Genomic DNA, 24508 nt, shown 5'->3' on the forward strand with positions numbered 1-24508 from the left:
TTCAACTTCAACCAGAACTTTATTTTATTTCAAATCCATCCTCACCTTACAGGAACCATTTCATTTTAAATAAACAAATCCAAACTGCATAATACAGAGTGCATTCCAGGACAGAGTCAAACATTCATTCAGACAGAGGGGAGATGGGAGGGAGAGGGAGAGAGAATTAGGAAGGGGGAATGGCATGGGGTGGGTGTCAGGATGGCTTTACTTCTGGGCGGGCATCATGTCGTCGACGGACTGGCCCTTCTCCAGCTTCTTCTCCATCTCAATCAGCAGCTTGATTCCATCAACCACCATCTGCACCAGCTCCACCTCAGAGAAGCCCAGTCTGTCAGCGTTAGAGATGTCAAAGACTCCGCCCACAGCAGCCGTGTCCACGCCGCCTGGTGGTAAGAATGCAAACAAAAACTTAATACACAGACCCATGTTCAGCCGACTGCTGGATGAAGTTCTTATTGTAGTCTACATTAATGTACATCCAACATTTTGGGGAAAGATGCTTTCACTGATCTTAAATTAACAGTTTAAAATACAGAAATACAAATGCCTAATACAGGCGTCATAAATGTTGACTTTACTCATGGATGCAGGCAGTAGGATTGGCTAGAGTAAAGAAATGTGCAGGTTGTTGTACCTGTTCCACGTTTCTGGAGCCTCAGCCTCTTGAGAATCTCCTCAAACTTGGCATGTTTGCTCATGTTGGGCAGCTTCACGTGCACACCTGCACGCAGGCCAGTACCCAGGTTGGATGGGCAGGTGAGGACGTAGCCCAAGTGCTCATTCCACATGAAGGCGTGGCCTCTGTCCTTGAACAGGGTCTCAATCTAAACACAAGAGAACCAGGCTGATAAGGTGTTTGTACTGTGTATAATACAAGTCAAATAAAAGCACAGTAATTTACACTAAACACTGAGTCTGACTCATGTAAACAGAAAACCTCCCACGACAGATTAATGACTTGTTTTTAAAGAAACTGATGAAGCTCCCGTTTCCTGCCAACCTTGGTGAGTCCGGTGCAGAAGCGATTGAACACTTCCTTCATGTTGCCTCCTTTCTGCATAGAGATCACACGCAGGTGGTCCTCCTCATTCACCCACACCAGGAATGTCTTGTTGTCATTGTGCCTTAAGACAGAGGCAGAAAAAGAGGAATTCAGCTTCCTTCAAAATTAGCTCTACCAGTGGAAAGATTTACAGAAGGTTGGCTGACATGGCAGTAAAGATGAAGCCTCACCAGATGCCCCTGGCGTCAGGCCAGTCACGGGCCATCCCTGAGGCCAGCAAGAGAGGAGACACTGGCTTGTCGAACAGGAAGTGGTCGTCGATGAGCTGCTGCTGCTCGGCATCTGTCATGTTCTTCAGGGCGTAGTATTTCCCCTTCAGGTCTCCGCTCAGAGAGGCCAGAGCTGCAGAGAGGAAATACACATTTTAAAACCATAAATGTCAAAACCTAGAGCAAGATGCAAAACTAAGTCCTGTCACTGCCACACAGTATTTAAGCCTGTGAGGAACAGTTTGACAGATTAGATGTACTGTGGAGCTGAAACAATTAGTTGAACTGAAATAGTCAGCAACTATTTTGATAATGTATTAATTGTTAAAGTCGTTTAAGCAAAAAATAAGTAATTCCCTAAACGACAAGAATTTTCTTCTTTTTTGCCTTATGCTGTAAGTAAATGGGCATGACAGATTAATCAATATTGAAAGCAGTTAGTTGCAGCACCAGTGTGTTCAGTATCAGTGTAAACACACAGTTGAGTCTAGTTTACATTTATTCTGTGCTATGTTATTCCATCAACTGCCACTGGAGGGCCCCCACTGCCAAACTAATGAATTCACTTGGCATCAATCAGGCCACAGACTTGTACTCCAGCTTTCTTACATAACACAATCATTCAGCTGGAGCCACGTCTCCATCTGTCTGGATGATGGCTTTAAGTGCTGATGTCAGTCAGTGCCAGTAACTCATGCGCTCAGCATGGACAGAAGCAAAGCACCTGCATTGTCAATACTCAACTTTCTTCAGTTGCAGGTTAAAGTGGCCTCTTTACCTTCAATGGAGAGCTTCTCCACAGCACGTCTCTCTCCTCTGCTGCAGTGTGGTGGCAGGCAGAACCCACGGACGCTGCGTCCTGTTCGGACACGGGAGCTCAGAACGTAGTTGGGGTCGAGGTCGTCACCGCCCTTAGAGGATGACATACGTTAGTTTCCATGTTCAGTTCCACTGTCACATTCAGCCTGGCTAAATGATGGCAGTGAGCTGCAGTACCTTCAAGTTGTCTGGGTTGAGGTCAGTCTTGTGCTTGTCTGTGGGTTTGTATCCTCCATGTCTGTCCTGGATCACGGGGTCCAGCAGCTCCTTGAAGACCTCGTACGTCTCCTCGTCCCCGGCGACACAGCCCACAGTCATAATGAAGGGGTGGCCTACACACAAAGTTGACAGGGTCACAGGAGACAATGACAGGAAACGCACAGACAAACTTACATCCTCACTAACTCAATGTGCTGAGTGTCATCGGGTCTCAGGATGGGACTGTGTTACTGTACCAGGATTATCAACCCCTGTCTGAATGACACCATCTATGGTGACGCCGTTGGGAGTAGCCCGCTCTCTCAGCATCCTGTACATGTCCTGGGTTAAGAACTTGGCCATGTGGTTGTTGTGCTGACTGAGATCTGGGAACTCGTCGACAGCTGACAGCCTCTTCAGGGTCAGCTTGGCCATATTCTCAGAGCTAAACAGAGACATAGTCTACAGGGTGAGCACAAGTCACCTGCCATACTTCAATTAACAGGTATATCTAAATTCTCTGAATGGTTTAAACCTGATCCACACATGAGAGCAGCCACACACTGTTCAGTTTTGCATGCAGCTGATATTCTGCACAACAAACTGTCACAACTGTAATAAAACTGCAAGCAGCAATGGATTATCAGCTGCTGCCTTGCATACATTATGCAACACTGGTAATCGTTACCATTTGCTATAAAGCTGGGAAATATTGCTCTGATAACGGAGGCCCATTTGGAGGAGGATGACAGTGTTTCTAACTGTTCAGCTCTCCATATGTGTGTAAATGTTGGTGATAGTTTATCCCCTCGGCAAGGTCACAGTGCAAAAAGCTGTTAGTGTTCCCTCGCAGGAACATGAAGCACAGAGCGCCGCTACGGCCATTAAGCGCGGTCGATCAGGCAGAACAGATGGCTGTTCCGCCGAAAAGCCGCTTGGTTTTTTACCTGGGTTATCAACCCCAGTCTGAATGACATCATCCAGAGTAAATCCACTGGGTGTCTGTTTGCTCCTCAGCCCTTCGTAAATAGCAGGAGTCAGGACCTTGGCCATATGATTGTTGTGTTTGCTGAGGTCCGGGAACTCTTTCTCCGAAGCGTATTTCATCTTCATCTGGTTGTGCGTGTTACCGAAAGGCATGGCTGATCCCTGGGCGGAGGATGGAGGGAAGACACGGTGAAAAGCAGCGAAACAAACTGACTGCTGAGTGCGGACAGTTAGCATCAAGTCTACAGCTCATTCCGACATTACAGATGTTAAATTTTAGCCTAAATAACTAAACTACTGCACTTAAACCGTGTAGTATCCTGCAGTGAACAAAGCGTCCTGAATGCATTTAAATAGATGCAGAAATGTGCGGCAGTTACTTTTTCCACAGACATGTTATGGATCGTATCTTTTATATTATTTCATGACACTACTCCAGAGTTAACATTAATCCTTGTAGTGAAAAGCGACATATTCAGAAGGCCAATATGATCTGTCTCTACCGCCCTGCGTACATCATAAAAAAACTGAAGATATTCTCTGTGTGTCGGAATTTGAGTTAAACGAATTCCTACCTGTTGTTGACGGATTTGTGGACTACTACTACTACCAGGGGTAGATACAAAGATCCCTATTTTTCCGGCCGAGGAGCTCACAAACCACCAGCAGTGTTCCTACAGCTCTCCGGTCCGCCTGAACGCTTGAGATCGTAATTTATAGCAGAGCATCTCTCCTCCCATTGGTCACTATTTGTAGTCCATTCATTCAATTGGACGCGCTGATTCGGCTCCAGTGGGGACTCCTTCTACACACTGAGTTTTCACTCCCAATTCACATTTTTGAACAATAACTCTCAGTTTGCAAATAAAATCAGATTATATGATCCGATCCAACAACTTTAATCTTTTTCAGGATTGCTGTACCACAGTTGAGTTGAAATTAAGTTATGTACCATGTAAATCTATGAATGTACAACTAATCAAACTAAATGCGATTAGCTTTTGTGATATTAAGATACTGGCAAGTGCAGTGTACATTTACTTAAGTACTTAAGTACAGTTTTGAGGTACTCACTTGAGTATTCCCATACTGTGATCTTTGGCTGCACTATATTTCAGAGGTTAATATTATACTTTTTACTCATCTACATTTTATTTGAGAGCCATAGGTACCAGTTACATTTCATATTAAGATTTTTAGAGATAATATAATACGTTTACCAACACCAAACACACAGTTAAAAGAAAAGCCGTGATTTTTGGCTTGCAACCCTTTACAGGAAAAACTGTGTCTAGCTATTGGCCCCTTGTCACAAGTTTAAAACAAGCTTTACCAGTAAATAAATCACCAGCAGATAGTTTCATTTAATTCATTTAAGTTAATCAAATAATTACCGTTTGAGGCCCTTAGAGGTTATATTATCCAAAGATTCACAAAAATGGTATAGCAGATACGTCTGTTCTTTTACTCAAGTAGAACTCTTTCTTGCAATAATGTATTTTGAAACTGGTTTTGGTACTTTTACTTGAGGATAGGAACTGGGTAGCAAGCAAATATATTTTAGTGTTCTATTGTTTTAAGACAGACATGAAAATTTGTGAACCTATCATTTAACTTACTGGTGATGAAATTGTGGATTATTTTGTCAATTACAACATAAACACGGTGTAACATTAATTTACAAACGAAAGCACTCAACAGAAAATAGCTTTCTCGTACTATTTTTCAGTAAATGCCAAAAAATTGCGTTGTCGCCATAGAATCGCAGATCTATAAATTATCTGTACGGCCCCTGTGAATAGACTTTGTGTGCGGAGAGAGGTTGCCGATTCGTGACCCAGTTCTCCATCCGGCCTCGTTGACTCAACTTCCCCTGAAAACAACACCACGTGTGTGGGAAATGAATGGGTAGCTGTCAGTGCTGTCCACATGCACACAGAACGGCATTAAGATCAGGAATTGTCGTTTACTGACCACATTTTGAGTTCGTATTAAACGCCAACGGAAAACACTTCTGCAGAAGGTAGGTCGAGAATCGCCAACGGTTCTTTTTGCGTTGCTAAACACATCGAACGGTAACGGTCGCTAACGTTAGCATGTTAGCTAGAAGTAAGTTAAACACAAAATTCATTAATGCGTGTAAGTGAAGTAACATAGGCTTTCGCTCATGTTGCACTGTGACTCTGTGCGTTTGAGGTTATAAATTAAGTTATGCCAAAGTGTATTTAAAGGATTACCGAATAACTGAACTAATAGGCTAACTGAACGTTAGCTGGCTAGCTAACCGTTCGCAACAACGGTGAATCAGCCAGTTAACGTTAGCGTCAGTTAGGATGATGTTGTCCTTAAACTCGGTGGTTAACGTTACAGAAAACCTAATTCGAGTGTTGTGTCGAAGTATATCTTTCCTAGTTAATTTGTCGTTCCCCTTGGGCCAAATGTTTTCTACCAAAGCTACCCTTATCCGTTAAACAATCTTTCCCATCCGGCATCTCTTCTTCGGCTAAGTTAAACAAAACTTAGAAGCCATAGCCCGAATCACGGGAAGCTAACGTTGTCTGAAGTGGAAGCAGACTTCGACACAAAACCCATATTTTCTTCAACACATATCAGAAATGTAACGTTAGCTGAACAGCAGTAGCCTTCATTCATGTCACTCACATATTCTCTAAGTTGTCCGACATGTTTTCTTTGGTGAAGCAGTTCAGTAAATCCGTCTTCTCTCTCTGAAGTTTAGGAATTATACTAAACGACCGTTAATGGGGGTTTCAAGTATGAAAGATGCTTCATTTGAAAGATAACGGTCAGCACGACCGTTATCTTTCAAAATTGATTCTAAATTAAAGATGTTCCACTGTGGCTGCAGAGCTGTTACCACGGCAACGAGCCACAATGTTAAATACATGCTAAAGGCCCCCAACCCTATATCAGAACAAGAGCCATGAGATTCAAAGAGATGTCTGTTTGGTCATTTTGTGCCTCCTTTTGGTAGTTTTGTCTCTTTGTGCATGTTTTGTGTCTCTATGTCTCTTAATGCTATTTCCAATTTGTAAACTTGATGATAACTCTGAAGTGACATAGGTAAGCAAGGAACACCCTGATCTCTGACTTAACTGCCTGTGGTCCAGTTGTATTATGGGTAATGTAGGCGCCAGGACAAATAAAATAAACAATTTGTCATCATGACTTGTCACTTGAATCCGGCTTATGTCTGATTGCTGTCTGTGTAGGTAAAGGGAACAATAAACGAGGAAGTTACCAAGCGTGAGAACAAGCACAGCTCAATAAAAATGTCTCTGTTCTCTGTTCTCTAATTTTATGATCAAGAAGACCGTTCCAGGCATGTCAGAAAAAGTTTCAAAAGAGCTATGGACCTGAAATATGCTGTTGAGAAGATTGTCCTTGTCTACTTTAAGCACACTGTTTGTTGATAGTGTGATAGTGTTGACTTGTTGTATTGATTAAAACGAAGTAAAACCTGAGTTCATCTTCTACCACCCTGTTGCAGAGGGACTTGTTCACCATGAGTTTTGTGGAGTATTCAGACTTCATTCAGGACGGGGACGTCGCCATCGTCTACCTGAGCCACGACTCCATGATGCCGGTCAAGGTGCAGCAGGGTGCCCAAACGCAAACCCGCTACGGAGTCATTCGTCATTCGACAGACCTGATTGGTCAGCGTTATGGGTCAAAGGTCACCTGCAGCAAAGGCGGGTGGGTCCAAGTGCTTCACCCCACACCGGAGCTGTGGACAGTCTCCCTGCCACACCGCACACAAATCCTCTACACTACAGACATCGCCACCATCACCATGATGCTGGAGCTGAAGCCGGGATCCGTTGTCTGCGAGTCAGGTGAGGGTTGATTCAGATTCATGTCAGATGTAATACTTGTATAATAATAAGCATTGTTGTCACTTGAATTTTATAAAACAATTAAAAGCCACACAGATGCAGATTAAATCAAGAAAAAATATCACATAGTTTGGTGCAGAGAAGCTGCGGCTGGATAGATGTGAGGGGTTTAGCACACAAGTGATTGCATTGGTGTTTTGTGTTTACTCATTGGCAACAATTATGAGAAGCTGCAGCTCGTTAGCTTTATTACTAACACTGATTTTACCTGTTAAACAACCTGCAGCTGTCTGTCTGCCACCACAGAAGTAAGGCATTCAGCAATAATGACCAAAATCATTTTACACAAATAATCACAAGGTAGATAAGACAAGGAATATATGGTTCAAGCGAACAGAATAGTTCATGAGCCACCATTAGTAGTCAGCAAGCTAGCCAATTAACACCAGCATCTCTCTTATGAATTCAACATGCACATTGGGATCTTTGTGTCAGTCTATGTCCCTGCACAAATTGCACATTACTCGACTTACACAGCGTGATGTGCAAACAGTTGTATCTTGCTCTCCAAGAGGCTTTCACAGAATGACTACTGACCCAAAAAAGGCCGCTCCAAAAAGGACATCAAATACATTATGCTGTGAAACAAACTTATTTTATTTTTAAGTTATGATGTAGGGTTGCACAATTATCAAAATATAATCAAAATCAAAATATGGCCAAGTGTTTGTTTGGTACAAGCCCCAACAGAAATAACATTATCATTCTTTTTTAAAAAATTTCTGTGAAAATGAAATGCAGAATTGATTATTCAAACTGAACTCATGACTCATATTGCAATCGAAATATCAGGCAAAACACTTGCAAAATGTTTTTTTTGCATATCATTCATCCCTACAAAGATGTGACTCATTAGTGTACACAGAATGAGACAACCTCTGCACAAGAAGCAAAGTGAAAGCAGCTTCTTTATCCCTCTATCAGTGTCTACACAGGATGCATGCGTGTTGGTCCCCCATGTTTCTGCAGCCCGCAGAGCCCAATGGAAGGAAATAGACTTGAAGCATGAAAATGTACTTTGGGTTGTGCAAACCTTAACACAGCCTGTGCAGATAGTTACGACAGAGGCGTGTCTTTTCTGTCTGACACGTATGAAATGGACGATGGGGAATTGAAGGCTAAACGTCTCCTGTGTAGACAGCAGCATTGATTGGTTAATTCTCAGTATCAACATCATTTCCCTCTATGTTCCACTTCAGCCTGATTAAAACTGCCCCTGTGCAGCTTTGCATGTTGAAATACGTGGAAAAATTTGCATTTCACTTCCAAGAAACCCTGTATTTAATTTTCAGGTTTTGATTTGTTTCATTACCCAACACCAGCATCATGCGTGTGGAGGTGGGGCATGGGATGTTCTGTTCTATTGCAGCCCATATTTTATTATTTAGTGAGGCCTCAAATCTTTTCCCCCCACAACAGCTCACACCTTCTCCAGATGTTCTCACACAGAACCTCAGCTGTTTATATTAAACATCGCGGGAAAGCCACAGATGTGCCTAAGACAATTATGTAACACTATTCTTTATTTATTGACATTGTCACTTTTTGTCCTGCCTCTAATTTCCCCCTGTGATTTCTTTCAATCTCTGCTTTGCCTTCATCTTCCATATCCATTTATTTAATCACTCAGAGTGTGTTGGTTTCTTAGTTTCTCCCAGTCTTAGGGCAGTGGGGGGTGGGAGAGGATATTTGTGTGTGTGGTGCAGTTCTTCATCATGTTTTACTGCTGGCAGCCCTGCGCATGTCACGTTATTGATTGTACTGAGTGAAAAGTGTGTGTGTGTGTGTGTGTGTGTGAGAGAGAGAGTTGAGATTGGAGAGGTGATGAATGAGTCCAGTAGGAAATCTGTTTAGTCAGCACACGCACCAGCAGTATGGAGAGGGCTGCACCATCTGCATTGGTGTCACATTACTCTGGTTCTGTCTTTATGTATATTTAATAATCTGTGTGCACATACACTGGGGTGCAAAAGTCTGAGACCATTTTTCCATTCACTTCAATGGGAAATGCATTAGAATGCATTAGAATAAAACCACCACTCTGGTAGTCTTATCATATCCAAATCCAGAGGAATAATGGTTTGAATAGCAGATGAAAACGCTTGGTTTATTAAATTACTTCTCGAATGTAGCTTTTCATTAGCTGCACATAACAACACTTTAGTGTCATTATGTGTTGATGAGGTGCTAATCAGCGTTTGTACGGCACCGTGGTGACTCATAATGTTCAGCCTAGTCTATATCCAGTGTGTGCTGTCCCGTGGAGGGGAGACTTTTGGTCAGTGAGCTGTATACACATGCAGAGATTAGAGGTGATAATTTTGTTGGCTCTTCTCACTCAACCTACATGCTGAGCCTCCTGAAGGAGCATTCAGTCATATGTAGAGGAGTCACCTTGGAGGCAGGTTGTTCTGGAACCTGCTGGCTGAGTGTTTGACGCTAATTATGGACTGCATGTTTTATTTTTTCACACCTGTATCAGTGTTTCACATCAGACAGGTCCAGTGTAAGTATACTCAGCAAATATTCACCGCACCTCAAGGTCTGTTCATGTTAATGACCTCCATAACAGAAGGAGGAACTTAGAAGTGCCCCCTAAATGCTGACGATTTAAAAATTTGACTGAAGAGCAGCACAGGAAGCGGCATGGCAGAATACAAGATTTTACAAATGCCCTGTTCTCTTGCCACACACAAAAACACACACAAAGTTGGATTTCATTTAACCTGTAACCACACTGTTACCAGTCATTTAAGTACAAAAATACCAAAACATTTGCTTATTTACAGTTTTTAGGATCCAAAGATTTTATTCCTTTTCTCTGTTTCTCATTATTGTAAATGCATTGAATGTTTTTGACTTGGCCTGACAAACTAACCATTTTGCATACATTTACTTTGGTCTGTGGGGTTTTACGACTTTTATTTGATAGACATTTACTAATAAAAAATAAATAATTCAGCAATGAAGCTGTTACTGAGTTACAATAACAGATCAGTTTGCCAATACAGTGGCCCCAGTATTGGATTAGATATTTAATTCACAGCTGATATGATGGGGGAGGGAAAAATAAGTTTTCTTGTAACCATGATAGAATTTCATAAACTTGGTCTCATGATGGTTTAATTGCTGTTGCAGTTGCATTTTCATACTGACAAAAATAAACCTCTGTGATTTACATCAGATGCATATAGTTCTTGGGGCATAAAATAGAATTTGGCAGTTTAAATACAAAAATATGTGTATCAATATCTATATCATCAACCTTTGAAAACCCACATTGGTCAGACTTGACTAATGGCAACACACAGCCACATCCACCATCTAACAGAGCAGCTTCAGCTACCCACAGCATCTCAACAACAACGTTTAGGGGTTGAATGCTTTCCTGAATCGATAGAGACCAAACCGGGTTAAAGACGGGGGAGAACTACTCTCTCACTTTCATTTCTTAATTGCCTGTGGGGAAATTCAGTTCTTTGACTTCTGTCCTGGTTTTACTTCTCCTCCAACCAATCGCTGCGCAGTATTTCATATAGACAGGGGAACAGAAAGCAACAGATCACACTCAGCTTCCCTTCCCCCACCATGTTTTCCTCTCGTATCTCGGCTTCCTCCCGGACAGTAGTTGCCCATTGACTTGACGTCTTGTTCTGAGAGCAGATTACAGACGGTGATATCAGTCACAGGTTTGCATCAAAGCTCCCATTCAAGGGTTATTTATCATCATTTGATTTATACACTGCACACCAAACTAGAGAGGACAGATATAGAGAGTCCCATGACTTTTATATCTTTAAAATCATATCCGTAATAAAGAAGCAATGTGATTGTGGCTGCCACCTCCTTAAAACCAGCTCCAAATCTTATGAAACATGTCCAACAGATCAAACAGAGCTACACCTCCGAAGTGGTAGTATGAATCATTTATAGCAGATGCAATACCACAATACTTATTATGAGCCAATACTGATACAATGCTCCAAGGCGTGGCTTTCTGAGCGTGACTGAAAAGAAAGATTCAGTTACACAAGCTTGTGCAAGATTGGCCAGCTGCACACCGGCTAATGCATTTAACATAGTAGGTAAATACAGTGTAAGGCCGTTTTTGAACGTCATGATTATTTATGATTTTTACTTTTGAGCAGTTTAGTTTAGCATGTTGATATTTGTGGTTTTGAGTGAATCTCAACAAGTATTGAATGAAATTTGGTTCCAGACACTCGTGATGAACTTGTTTGATGCTTTTCATGAGCTCAAACTGTGCAGAGCCTCACAGAGCCAGTTTCAAAGATGTTAACATATAACATATCTATCCATAAAACTGGGGCAGCAAAAATCGGATGTTAAATTCCAACAGTGGGTTAGTCAGCTGCACAGACTTGCTGTCTGAACCTCACATTTTCAATTTCTGAGAGGGTGTGTCTCAGATTTCTCTGTGGTTTTCATGGCTGTGTGGGGGGATTGTTTTGTGCTTGTGCTTGTAAAATATCTCCACATAACTAACACTTGAGGCATGTGTCCCTCCTCCTCTTTGTGTCAAATCAGATTGTAACTCATGTTTTTGTTAATCTTACTCACAACCAGTACTTAGTGTCATACGCACACATCCCCAACCTGAAGTAAACTGTGCTGCAGCTTGCAAATGAATGCAAACAATGATAAGCAATCCTGGGTTGTCTGACAGTCCTTGCTTGCTCTTAGGACTGACTTGCCTCATATTCTCAGTATTGTCTTTGGTTACTGACGCACTTACAACTTAAAAAGCCAGATCCCTTTTATCAAATTCATGCTCTCCCAGAATCAGCCATTTGGGTGGAAAATGCACTTTGTGTACTCGGATGCTTCCGCTGATGAATAACGGTGCCAATTTTAGAAGACAGGTTAAAAACTTGTGCCCTGAGCTCACTTTTCATTTCTTATTTAAACAAATCTGACGTGATTTTGCACAATACTGCTGATGTACAGTGTATTTCTGGTGGACCTGGCCGTCTTCCATCCTTTACATCAGCACAACCAGGATGGAAACTGAACCCGTCAGCACCCTGGCGTGAAGCCTGAGGTCCAGAGTCGGTTCTGTGCTGATTGATCGTCTGTTTATGCGGATCGAGTTTAGACTGTTGGTACCCATCACTCAGACAAACCTCTGCTGGAGCCACATAGCCATTTCCTCTTAACAGTAATCTGTACTCTGCTCTACAGATGACTATCGATCTATGGGTCTGTTTGCGCTTCTCTAACAAAGTCAAATTCAGGCTATATAACAGTACAAGAGTGTGAGGCTGCAGTTTGCCATCTAAAGCTATCAAGCTGCTGCAGAGCCACATATATGTTGAATGCTGCAGGAGTTTATTGTTACTGAAAGAAATGGCTGATTAATCAAACAGTCAGTCAGGAAAATCTGCTATTTTTGATAATCAGTTAATCATTTAAACCATTTAACAAGCTAGTTGTAAAGATTTGATAAAGCCTTTTCATCAGTTTACTTTTAATGTAAATTGAATATCTGTGGATCTTAAAGACATTTTTAAAGACATCATCTTGGGTCTCCTTTTCTGACATTAACTGAATAATCCATAGCAATTTACTGATCTCATCTGTAATGAAACTAGTCGTTAGTTGCAGCTTTACACATAATGTCTTTATCAGTTTAAAGTTGCACAATGTGTAGGCCCCACTGACAGTTAAGTATCAGGAGTTATACAGGACAGGAGTTTCGTTTAATGTAAAACAGGGCTGCAGCTAATGATTGTTTTCATAATCAATTAATCCACTGATTATTTTTCTTTCTATAAATGTCAGAACATACTGAAAAATACCTGTTTATAATTTCAGATATTGATTTCAGAGATGAGTTCAAATTCCTTGTTTTATGCGACCCACTCTATGCAACTGATGTTTGGTATATTAGCTCGAAAAAATGAAACGATTAAGCTGCTGATTCTGATTCTGTTGATCAATTAATTGACTAATCATTGCACCTCTAATGTGAAATTGATAACCAGTTTATGGAATCAGTGTGATTTCTGGTTTGCCAGTTTACAGTAATACATTTTGAACTGAAAAATATTTTGTCTTACCTTCCACCAAATTTCACTGAAATCTGTCTGAAAGTTGTTTTGGAGATATACATATTATATATATATACATATTAACACTATATTGACATCTTCTCCAGTGGAGGTATTGATAAGTGAAAAGCTTATTATAAACAGTGACTGGCTCTTTGTCTCCTCCTGTCTCTGCTGCTGTGGTTTTTATATGGGACAGATGTTGTTTATTCCTTAACTTTATATCTGCTTACTTACATCTGTATATCCTCATTCCTTTGGTTTACTACAACTGACAAAATCGGTCCACAGTTTCCCCATTTGCTGTTGTTTCCAGTCCCAGACCATCTGGTGCAGCAGTGTGAGGTTTTAGCAAGTCAAAGTGCTGCTGTGGGGTAAACATTGCCCTCTTTGTCGCCATCCGAACAAAGGCGGCGGTGACGTAACGTCAGGAGAAGGAGGAGGTATGGAGGATGGTGTCTAGCTGGGCTCTAGATGCGACGTTCCACCCCCCCACCCCCCCACCGCCCTTCTCTGCAAGTCACATGACTGAAGTTATTTTTCTTCTTGTGAAATCACACACACTCACATCACTCTTTCACAAACTGTACATTAGCGGCTATTGTGTACGGCAGGAGGCTGCTTCCGGGCAAAGATGGCCCACTCAGAAATGTAGCATCCACTTATCAGCCAGAGTAGAGAGAGAGAGGGAGAGAGAGAGACAGCAGCAGTGTGAAAATGTGGGTGTGTGTTGTAGCTGTGAGCTTCTTGTTAGGACTGCGTCAGGCTGGAGGATAGATCTCAAAGTCAGTTCTGAGTTCTGATAAAATAGTAATGTTGGTCAAAATCTGTGTCCAGGCCGTTGATGTTTGGGCGTCCGAAAACCATCCCGTCAGCATGTCACTGGTACTTTGTCTTTCCTCGTGCTTCGTGCTTGTGACTTATTTCAAATGTGTTAAAATTAGATTTTGCAACAGCTCGAGAATTAGGTAATAAGTCATTTTGTTTTTGGCAGTAGGGTGTTATTAAGACACTCTCACGTACAGTGAAATACCATGTGTGACCATCGCAGTGGTCCTTGAGGACTTAAACATCACAGCTAACTAAGCTATAATTGTGGCATTCCCTACGCTGCATGTTTGATGACTGATAGGGGGAAAAAAGTACAACTATAAATGATACCTTTAGGATGTAAGGACACACCTCTACCTCCGTCTTTTCTCTTATTTCCCCTTAATGTCATCAGATTTCTATGTATGTACACTGGTGTTTAATGTTTGTATATGATTAGTGAATCTGTGAGAATGGGTCAACAAAAATAAGTCATTTTGAATAATATTTGACACCAGCAAGGACACTGAGGCACACTGTGTACAAATGCACAAACAAGCAGTAAGCTAGATAATTTAATGTGGACTTCTAGTGTGTCTTAATCAAACATGCAGCTGTTCATCACCAGCTCCTTTAGTAGATTTAAGACTGTGCATGGACTTTCCATCATGTTGTCTCAGAATTTCTCTGCAGCCTCCAAGTGAATCTAACTCCCTGCTGTACCCAGACTCATTCATCCTCCCTGTGGCGTCTGCGTTGCAGGTACAGGCAGCGGCTCTCTCTCCCACGCCATCCTGCGTACCATCGCCCCCACGGGTCACCTGCACACAGTGGAGTTTCACCAGCAGCGGGCGGAGAAGGTGGCAGAGGAGTTCAAGGAGCACCGTGTGGATCACCTGGTCACCGTCAGGAACCAGGACGTGTGCAAAGACGGGTTCGGGGTGACCGGAGTGGCAGATGCAGTCTTCCTGGACATCCCCAGCCCCTGGGAGGCGGTGAAGCATGCCAAGGCCGCTATGAAGAAACAAGGTAAGACGCACCTGTATTATTATTCAAATTGTGGGGTGAGAATGTAGGAATGGCTTTCACTTTATTTTGTCCATAAGACAATTTAAGGCAGATTAACTGTTCACCAGTAGAGAAAGTGAATTGGTGTGAGATCGAGGCTGTTCACTGCCTCTGGTTGGTCCAGGACAAACAACCTTCAACCTTTCAACAACAAGGCAATCAAAAGTGATTTATGTAAAATATAAAAGACATTAAGTAAAGAAACACCAGGCAATTATATAAAGACACATTTATATACGATTCAACAGGCATGATGTGTCACTTCTTCTGGATCTTGTTAAAAGCCTGGCGGCTGAGCTCTGTAGTCTGGAGATGATAAATTGATAGTTTGCAGCAGTTGAAGCATGAGAAGATGAAGGTGTGTGAAATGGTCTCTATGTCTTTGAAAAATAAAGTACATTGTATTTTGGAAACATTTCTAAGATGAATACAAACTAGACAGGACAGGTTTTACTGTGTGTTGCTGGCACCAGGGAAGTGTGTGTGTGTGTGCGTGCGTGCGTGCGTGCGTGCGTGCGTGCGTGCGCGTGCGTGCAGCTGTTAAAGAAACGTAAAGACGAGCACCTGAGGGCATGAAGGCTGAGCTCTGTCAGGACGAAACGGAGAACGCTCAGCACCCACAGTGTAGAAGTGTCAAATGAAACAAGGGTTAAACAGATAAAACAGGAGCATAAAAAAATACTGTAGCTCAAGATATGAATAAATTGTTAAAGCTCTAACTTATTAAATGTAGAAAAGTCTTGATTTAAATGGAGCAAATCTCAAGTTTTCTGGGAGTTTGTTCCAGATGTGTTCTGAACGCTGCTTCTGCAGGTTTAGCTCTGACTCTGGTGACAGTAAGCAGACCTGTCGAGAGCAGTGAGTCAGTATATGCTCAGCACTGCGAGTTATTTGCTTCAAAAACTGGCAAACACACCAGGTGTAAGAGGCATACAGAGAGGTGCTTACAGGGAGACCATTAATTCCTCAGAGTTCCCTGTTACACCTTATTGTTTCACAACTAGTATCAGCTGTGTTTTTTTTATTCACTCTGCTGCAGGTGGCCGACTCTTCAGAGCATTTCAACCTGTCGTCTGTAACTACAGTTCACAGATGTCTTCCTAAACTAAAAATGTTTGACGTTAAACGATTGAATGAATGAACACACAAAGACTTTATTGGTTTTATATCTATGACCAACCAGGAACCAGCATCAATTTAAGTAACCCATCCCTCTGAAATCAAAAGCATTACGAAGAAAAAGGTCTGCATACATTTTGTTTATCTCTCAATTAGCGATATAATAATTCCACATTACATAATAACTTGAAAATAAAGCTGCAAAATTGTGGTCTGACTTAATTTTCAGCCCATTCTGGGAAACATTTGACATTGTCCAGCTGTTATTATCACATATGAAACATCATGAGGTTGCTTTACACTGATAGTTTAGTGGAGCAGATCATCTAAATGTTGCATTTCAGCATGTCTGAGCAGGGTATTTAAACTTTAAACTGTAGTTGAGACCAAAATGTTATCTTTTACAAATTTCCCATTTTAGGTTCAACACTATTTCTAAATAAAGAGCTAACTACCGGGATGAATGAATGACTGAAGACCACTGTGGTGTTCTGTTGAGTTAATATAATGTAAGGTGTTTGGCTGCAGTGGTACATGTACAATACGGTCACACTCAGCACCACCCGATGATGACTTTCCTGTGACTCGACCTGGCGCAGCAGGAACATGACTATGACTGAACACATTTTAAAATACCAGCCAGTGAATTTACCCCACCCCACCCCCCAGGCTGCGGCCCCTCACGCTGCACGCCCAGAACAACCATCGATCCTGGCCAGCATTGCTCCCGTGAACTTTGTCCTTGTGTGCATGTGCTAGTTCCTGGTCACAGGAGAACAATATAAAGTCAGCCGGCGAGGCATAAAGCATGTCGAGGTCTCTGTGACAACCAGGACCAGCAGCATGTCCGGGCAGGTTGGCAGCTCACCCAGGTGGTCTGTGTTTAGAGGTGAACTCAGATTCTGTGCGTTTCAGGCAGAGCACATAGCAACAGACCCCTTAGCACTGCGGCCATTTTTTCTTCAAAGAAGTCAAGAAGCTTTGCAGGAGTTTGAGGAAGTGAGGCCTGTCTTTCTAGCATTTGTTGAGGATGCACCGATCCAACTTTTCTCTCCTGATGCCAAAGCTTTATCTGCCTGAATTTAAAATGTTAATACCTCAACTTAGAACTTATACGGGGTCATTTCTATGTATTTTAAAATATTGAATATTGCGGTATTTCCCTTCAAATGCAATATTTTTCTTAACACTGGGGAAAAAAAATCGTATCAGTTTAGCAGTTTGTCCTGCTGCCGAGTCCAACCCTCATTTCACTGCTTTGCTTACTGTACATTGCACCTTGGCTTGTGACAAATAAAACTTTGAACTGCTGTTTAGTAGCAGCATCGCTTATACCTGAAACGATATTATCATATATCGCAATATTTTGCCTGGACCTGTATCAAGATATTACATTTTGGATATCACCCAGACACTAAAGCCTGAGTCTGTGGGCTATTATGTCTCAGTGAATGGTGGGAATACAACATTTTATGACACTGTCAGAAACGTAACTTAATGTGGATCTGTTGCAAGGTCAGTATTGGTTCCATTAACAGTCTGGTATCAGATCTGTGACTGTTTGTTTTAATCTGAGTGTCCCTCAGTGTTCTCAGGTTTTATAGAAGGAAAACTCCTCAGTACTTTGTGTCACGACAGTTTAAATAAACAATACCACATGCTGCCAGTACAAACAACAAAATCCTTCTACTCAAATCAATTTATCCAATGAATTGGCTCTCAAAAAAAGTGCGTGACTCGACACTGCTGAGATGCACAGGATCGGCGTTTTATGAGTCTGAAAGCTAATATTCCTTAGGCTCATAAATGCAGCATGAATTTAAAAACTAATCCCCAATATGAAGAAGAATGCAGGAGGAGAGAAGATGCTGCTCTGCAACTCTCTCCCACCTCCTCTCTGACTCCCTTTTATGGTGCCACTGCTACATATTCTTTTCATGAGCTGTTGACCCTAGCACGCACACACACACACACACACACACACACACACACACACAGATACAGATAAATAGAGTGCAGCCATTGTCGAAGCAGTCCCATGACCATACAGGGTTATGCAGCAGGGAGAGAGCTGGTGAATGTGGCTCCATAAGGCTTGATTTACTTCCCGCTGCACTGGATGTTTTCCCCAGAGAGTCGGAGCCAAGCTGAGAACCGCTGCTCCAAAACGCTTCCACAGCCAAAGACCGAGACATCGAAAAGTTAACACAGTGAACCTGCAGAGAGTCTGAGGTGTCGTGCACTTCATGGTAGGAAGATACTTTGAGCTGAGATCAACATGTGAAGTGTAAAATTCATCCATTCAGCCACAGACAAAACTCACGTTCTACTCTTTCTGCATGTCAGTCCAACCAGATGTTTTCAAACCGCGCAGGGAGCAACGTGAGGCAGAGTAAAAACAACCGGGAGTTGTACACACAGCTCTTACTTTAAAACACTTAACATTCAATTGCCACAATTTGCATTAACGTTGGACTTATTCCTAGTGTCATAACTCAGTCAAATCTGAACGCACAGACGCGGCGCATATTTTTAGATTGAGTGGGTCCTTTATTCTGGCGATATCAGTAACTCAGATGTCCGTCACAGATCAACATCCATAAATCTGCTTAGAAATCATAGAAAAAAAACTCCATACAACTGCAGAACTTGCTTGACAGTCGTCACAGTTTTACATTTTCTTCAGTATAACAATAATCCAGTGATAGTTTCCTGTATATCCACAGGTACGCTGCAAACAGGAACCTGCAATAGCTAATTCTGCTTAACGTTAATGGTGCTAATGTGCCAAAATGTAAACAGACAAATAATAATATATGTGTGACAAATGGAGCGGCAGCTTACGATTATTTTCATTATCGATTGTGTTTTCGCACAGATTTTTATATTCAACCGGAACGTCCAAAACTAAGCTCAAAGAAAAGTGGCAAATTCTCAAACTGTTGATGAATCAATTATCAAAAAACTTGTTGATTGTCTTTTCTCTCCATCGACTAATGAATTAATTGAGTAATCGTTTTGGCTCTGGCCAGATAATCCCATTAATGTGACTACAGACCTTTTCTCAAGCTCAAGAGAAAGTTGCAGAGAGTCGGTTAACTGCACTGGACAGAGTGTGAAACAAGAGGCAGTGAAATATTTCTCTTCTTTTCCTCTAAGTTGTAATTCTGCCAGTGTTTTGGCCCGGAGCCCGGCCCTGCATTCAGCTGTTCTCTGAATCCTGCCAGAGCCGAACCCTCCCTCCCTCCCTGCCCCCTTAAAGACTTAGGAGTCTTATTATGCAAGTTCAAAAACAAACACGCAGGGACCCTGAGCTTCACAATCAGGAGTCATTCCACAGTTTCATGCGGGTAAAGATCCCCGCTGTGGATATATGGTTTGATAGTCGACGTTCGTAATGACTGCTCGAGACGCCCTTGTATAATAATCAACCCGACCCCTCCCTGTGTGTTCCTGCTGGTTGCCGGGAGACGACTGAGTTGTGTTTATGGCAGTCGGGAGGGAGAACACTGGTCCTGTTAGCTGAAGGAACGAGTGCTATGTGAAACATCCCCAAGTCTCCTGTGATGTTTATCAGAGAGTGAACTGGGCGGAACAAGGCTGCTCTCTGCAGACTTGATCTGTATTTCTTTAAGTAACTCTGCAGTGTGTCACGTGAACTTAAAGGTTTGATGACAAATGAACAGCTTCTCTTCTCTCAGTTTTCCCATGAATACTGCAGCAGCATGGCAGCGCTGTGTATTCCCCTCTCAAATGTTAAGAAGTGAATTAAATGTTCACATTGCGACACAGTCCTCTGGACGAAAACCCAGAACTCTGACCAGTATTTTCATCCATCCATCACAATGGGCATTTGACAGTTCTGAATAACTCAACACTGTTTACACAGGCTGCGTTCTGTCTCCTGTTTCACTCACGCAACTATAATGGCTGTGTGTCACAATCAGGTGATCTACGTAGCAGTATCTGCCCGAACACATCCCGTGTAGATACAGATGGAGGACTGAAGCTGCTGTTGTCACTGCAAAGCCTCTGTAGACACAGTGTAAGCTTGAGTTCAGACCAAAAACAACAATGCATTGGGTTGTGTGTTACTATCCGGGATCGCAGAGTAACTGATACAAACCGCTGTCTGCTAAAACACCTCACAGCGGTTTGTATCACTTACACAGGATCTAACAACTTTTATCTCTGAGCAAATTAAACAAATTAAACATAACAACAGTTAAAGTGTGTGTGTGTGTGTGTGTGTGTGTGTGTGTGTGTGTGTGTGTGTGTGTGTGTGTGTGTGTGTGTGTGTGTGTGTGTGTGTGTGTGTGTGTGTGTGTGTGTTCTGGAGTAAAGAGGATAAAGAGGGGGAAAAAGTTGAGTGCTCTATTATTTGTTGTTAATGTGTCCATCAGTGGAGAACACGTTCTCTACTGCAGCAACCAGAGTTGGTTGAAGTTTTCTGCAGTTAGTCTGTAGGTGATGAGCTATAAGGTAAATTGTCCACTTTGTCTTGCAAAACTAAATATGAAGGTTTAAAAACCAAAATACATCCAAACACTTTTTTTTATTTTGAAGATAAACTGCAAGATTACTTTGTGCGTGCTGCTCACTGTCCCGTTGCTCTACGGATGATTTTTAGCATTTGTGAATCACTTAAGAATCGTAGAAGATAAGAATCAGGATCATGTGAATTTAGTGATTTTCTCTGATCTGAAAGTGGCCTGAAGGTGGAGTTGTGAAGATAAGACTCTGCAAACCTTTACAGACAACGATGTCATGTTGCAGAAGTTTGCAAAGAGACAGATGTGAACCTGAGCGTCAAGCTGGATTGTTCGTCCAGCTGCTCTTTAAAGGCAAGTTTGACTCAGAAAAGAAAAGTTTTATTCAAAATCAGTACAAGTGTTAAAAAAGACAGCCATGAATTAGCACATTAATTAATCACAGCCTGCTCCAGCTGGAGTCACATTCTTCACTCTTCAGGTCAGCCGGTGAAAGTTTCCTCGGCTCGCTGTCGCCTCCCGCTGTGATCGCAGCAGGGTTTTATTTAGAGACTAGAGGCTGGAAGGGGATCTCTGTTTATTAGAGCACCGGCTCATCCCCTGATGATCCACAAACTTCAGCCTGGAGCCCAGCAGGTCACAGGCCTGCCTTGTCAGAGGGAGGATATGCTTTGAAAGTGGTGTAAGGAAAACAAATTATTAATAGTAGTTGTAGTATCCCGGGTTTCCCCTGGAGTCAGACTAAATTTCTCCCTCAGTCCAGATTAAGTTTAGAAATCTGGTTTAGATTATTTGTCTTTGTCCGTGGCATAATTGTTTGAGACGACACACAGAGAAAAAACCACAAATACACACCTTCCTTTTGTGATGTGATGCTTTGAGGCGGATTTGATTCGCCCCAAAGCGTGGTCATGTCTCGGCCAGAACAACCATGCATGGAGGTAAATTGTGCAATCTTTTGGAGTATTATTCATGTACTCATATGGCGCCTTCTTTCCCCGGGAGTTGGAGCTGCTCTCGTTGGCCTCAAAAGAACATGGTGAACAGACATCCTGGAATCTGCCGTGATCTCTGAGAGTAAAATTACAATGACTGTCTCTCCTTCCCGGGGCTGTATCTGTTCCTAATTATGGTTCAGATCCCAGATGCTCTCAGATCACCCCAGTTTTTGTGGAGAGCATCAAGTTGTTATTGTTTCTGATTGTAGCAGAGAGAAGCTTAGATTTTACAATAGATATGGCAGGTGAGCATCTCTTCTTTACCCTCAGTTACGTGACATGCTGGGGCAATCAACTCCTTCAGGGCAATAACAGTGTTTAATTTGTTATTAATTCCTCAGCAAGCCCTGTGGTATTTTCCCAGACTTCTTACATAACCCAGTGTAACTTCTATTGGCAACAAAACCAATTCAGCTTGTTGGAGCAGCTAGAGGCTTTAAGATACCTGCCAAGAAACATCAACCATGTTAGATAACAGCTAGGACGTCCTGAATCAGGTCAGGAGAGCTGCAGGGCGGGTAAATTAAATGCAGGGTTCACAATGCTACACAATGAGCCTGCAGATTGCCAACACATGACTGGGAACGTTGAGTTTAGTCTTTTGAGTTGATCGGGTGATCACAGTCATCAGTTTAGACATTTCAGACGTCACATCTTAACTTGCATGACCGTTAACCAAAATCTTTACCAACATCCCACATTTGTTGGGTCTGGATATTACCTGACTGATACCACATAGTCTGAATTTGGCCTAATGGACCCTTAACATCACTGGCTTCGTAGCTGCTTGGAAAGTTTAGCTAGGTGCTCACCATGTCTCTAAAATTCAACTAACTTCACAACCTCTAAATCTAAGATACACTTTGAATTATAATCCAAGTAATATAGACAAAAATCTAATTACAGCAATTTCCTCTAAACACAAAAGAAATGCAAAAGCCGAGTGTTAAAACTTTCACCAGGGAACCGGAAGGTGCTCTTAAAGTTTCAGAAAATGATCACGGGAAGGAAAAAGCGCAGTCATATCCAGAGTTACATAAAAGTCGTCATTTAGTCAGGCATAAAAACCATTACGCTAAACAACATGTACAACATTATCCTATTTTGATTCACATACAAGAGAGTATTCTGAGCAAGTGTTGGATAGCTACAGCTAAAAATATCCAAAGACAACCATAACGAGGTCTAACTGGGCAATATTAGTAAAAACACCTGTATGGGTTGACCCAGAATAAGATGTCAGTTCTGCTTGATTTAGCAGCACCTGTGGTTACCGTAGTAACAGCAGGAAAAACTTATTGAGCAGCTACTTTGCTTAGTAGTTAAGTTAAGGATCATCATCACTCCTTGCTATATTAAAACTAATCTAAATAAAAAGCCACCATGTATTCCACCAAATGAATGCTTTTAATGTGAAGCATTGTTGGGTTAGCATTAGCTTTAACTTAAATATTACAGTTTAAAGAGAGTGAACAGTAAACCGTACACCTAATATCAGCGAGATAAAATCATACTGGATTACAAGCTCCACTGTTTTCCCTGTGCTGAGTTTGTCAATCTGCAAAGTTAGCATGGGATGCAGGAACGACAGACTCCACCTCTACCAATAAAACCTTGGTAATTAAAGGTAATTATAGAATATTAGTACATTAAAGATGTTTGTTCTGCTGGCCCCGTGCACTGCAACACATCACTCTGCCAGTGCTGGTGTTTCCACACGTGTCTCCTGACCTGATTCTCCTGCACCGACTACACATGACTAACTCATACAACCACATAACCTGAAATATCCCTTTGAACAGCTATTGCTTAAAAAATGTTGATCATAAAAAGTATTAATAATTTTTTTGATCTCATTTGCTCATCGTTGGTGGAAACCAATTATCTCATTTAGTCAGAATTTAAATTTGTGTTTCTCGTTTCTGAATTTCCACATTCAGATTGACCTCCATTCGCCCACATGAAGGAGACATATTTGTTATTGACTCATCATAATCATTTTGTCTTGTTCTCTCTCTTCAGGAGGTCGGGTGTCTTCGTTCTCTCCCTGTATCGAGCAGGTTCAGAGGACGTGCGAGGCTCTGGCGGATCAGGGCTTCGAGGAAATCAACACCTTGGAGATTCTGCTGAGAGTCCACGACATTCGCACCGTCTCCCTGGCGCTGCCCGACTTCGGCCCCGACCCCTCCGCTCAGACTCAGCCTGACGCCAATGAGAAGGCGCCTCCTCCCACCTCTGACCAAACCACGCCTCCGTCACCCTGAAGACCACCACACCTCCCAGAGAAATACCAGGTCACACAGGTTACCTCACCTTCGCAACCAAACCGAGAACCTAAAGCTCCGAACGCAGAGTGATTTCTCTCTAATTTAGTGTATAATCCACACTCCGTGCCTCGCTCTAGTGTGTTTCGCTGCGATAATCCAGCGGGGGGGTACCAGGTTCCTCCAGGTCCCGGTTGGCACTGCGGCGCCAAGAGGATTTACAGTTTTGTGTTATATAATTTTGTGCTCCTGTCACTTGGCGCCGGTTTGTTGCTTGCATCAAGCAAGAGTAAAACTCAAGTCGACAATGTTTTCATTTGAGAAGAATATACCTGCCTCCCCTTTTATAAGAAATTCCTTTTAATCACTGCTTTCACTTGAGGGGGAAGAAGACGTTTTAATTTTTTATTATTTTTTTTCTGCACTTTTGTATCAAGTTAATACAATAAATGTGTGAAAATATAAATAAAGTTTTCTCATTCGGTTTTACAACAA

The 24508-nt window shown here is 42.1% G+C and overlaps 2 protein-coding genes across 3 annotated transcripts; one reads left to right on the forward strand and one right to left on the reverse strand.

Annotated features, from left to right (window-relative positions):
* ckba (creatine kinase, brain a) lies at nt 1–5978 on the reverse strand. 2 transcript variants are annotated; one of them, XM_056393130.1, is made up of 8 exons: nt 5941–5978; nt 2550–2737; nt 2272–2426; nt 2054–2186; nt 1237–1408; nt 1004–1127; nt 638–827; nt 1–386 (listed from the first exon to the last, which is right to left on the reverse strand). In XM_056393130.1, exons 1-8 carry the CDS (start codon nt 5961–5963, stop codon nt 208–210), a joined length of 1164 nt encoding a protein of 387 aa, XP_056249105.1. In that variant the 5' UTR covers nt 5964–5978; the 3' UTR covers nt 1–207. The 2 variants fall into 2 exon arrangements, with proteins under 2 accessions (XP_056249105.1, XP_056249104.1); XM_056393129.1 differs by lacking the exons at nt 2550–2737; nt 5941–5978 and adding exons at nt 3240–3441; nt 3855–4007.
* Nucleotides 5144–24508, forward strand: trmt61a (tRNA methyltransferase 61A). The gene is made up of 4 exons (XM_056393131.1): nt 5144–5302; nt 6788–7133; nt 14837–15103; nt 23772–24508. Exons 2-4 carry the CDS (start codon nt 6803–6805, stop codon nt 24011–24013), a joined length of 840 nt encoding a protein of 279 aa, XP_056249106.1. The 5' UTR covers nt 5144–5302; nt 6788–6802; the 3' UTR covers nt 24014–24508.

Source organism: Seriola aureovittata, chromosome 13 (assembly GCF_021018895.1).
Source record: "Seriola aureovittata isolate HTS-2021-v1 ecotype China chromosome 13, ASM2101889v1, whole genome shotgun sequence".
NCBI classification, from domain to species: domain Eukaryota; kingdom Metazoa; phylum Chordata; class Actinopteri; order Carangiformes; family Carangidae; genus Seriola; species Seriola aureovittata.

What these genes read in the sequence shown, in the direction of transcription:
- ckba (XM_056393130.1), bottom strand. Translation starts at nt 5,963, where the DNA reads ATGTCGGACAACTTAGAGAATAT. An exon ending in TCGGACAACTTAGAGAATAT is followed by an intron (nt 2,738 to 5,940) that starts GTGAGTGACATG and finishes GTCTCTGTTTAG; the next exon opens with CTCTGAGAATATGGCCAAGC. An exon ending in GGAGAAGCTCTCCATTGAAG is followed by an intron (nt 1,409 to 2,053) that starts GTAAAGAGGCCA and finishes TCCTCTCTGCAG; the next exon opens with CTCTGGCCTCTCTGAGCGGA.
- trmt61a (XM_056393131.1), top strand. Translation starts at nt 6,803, where the DNA reads ATGAGTTTTGTGGAGTATTCAGACTTCATTCAGGACGGGGACGTCGCC. An exon ending in ATCCGTTGTCTGCGAGTCAG is followed by an intron (nt 7,134 to 14,836) that starts GTGAGGGTTGAT and finishes TCTGCGTTGCAG; the next exon opens with GTACAGGCAGCGGCTCTCTC. An exon ending in GGCCGCTATGAAGAAACAAG is followed by an intron (nt 15,104 to 23,771) that starts GTAAGACGCACC and finishes CTCTCTCTTCAG; the next exon opens with GAGGTCGGGTGTCTTCGTTC.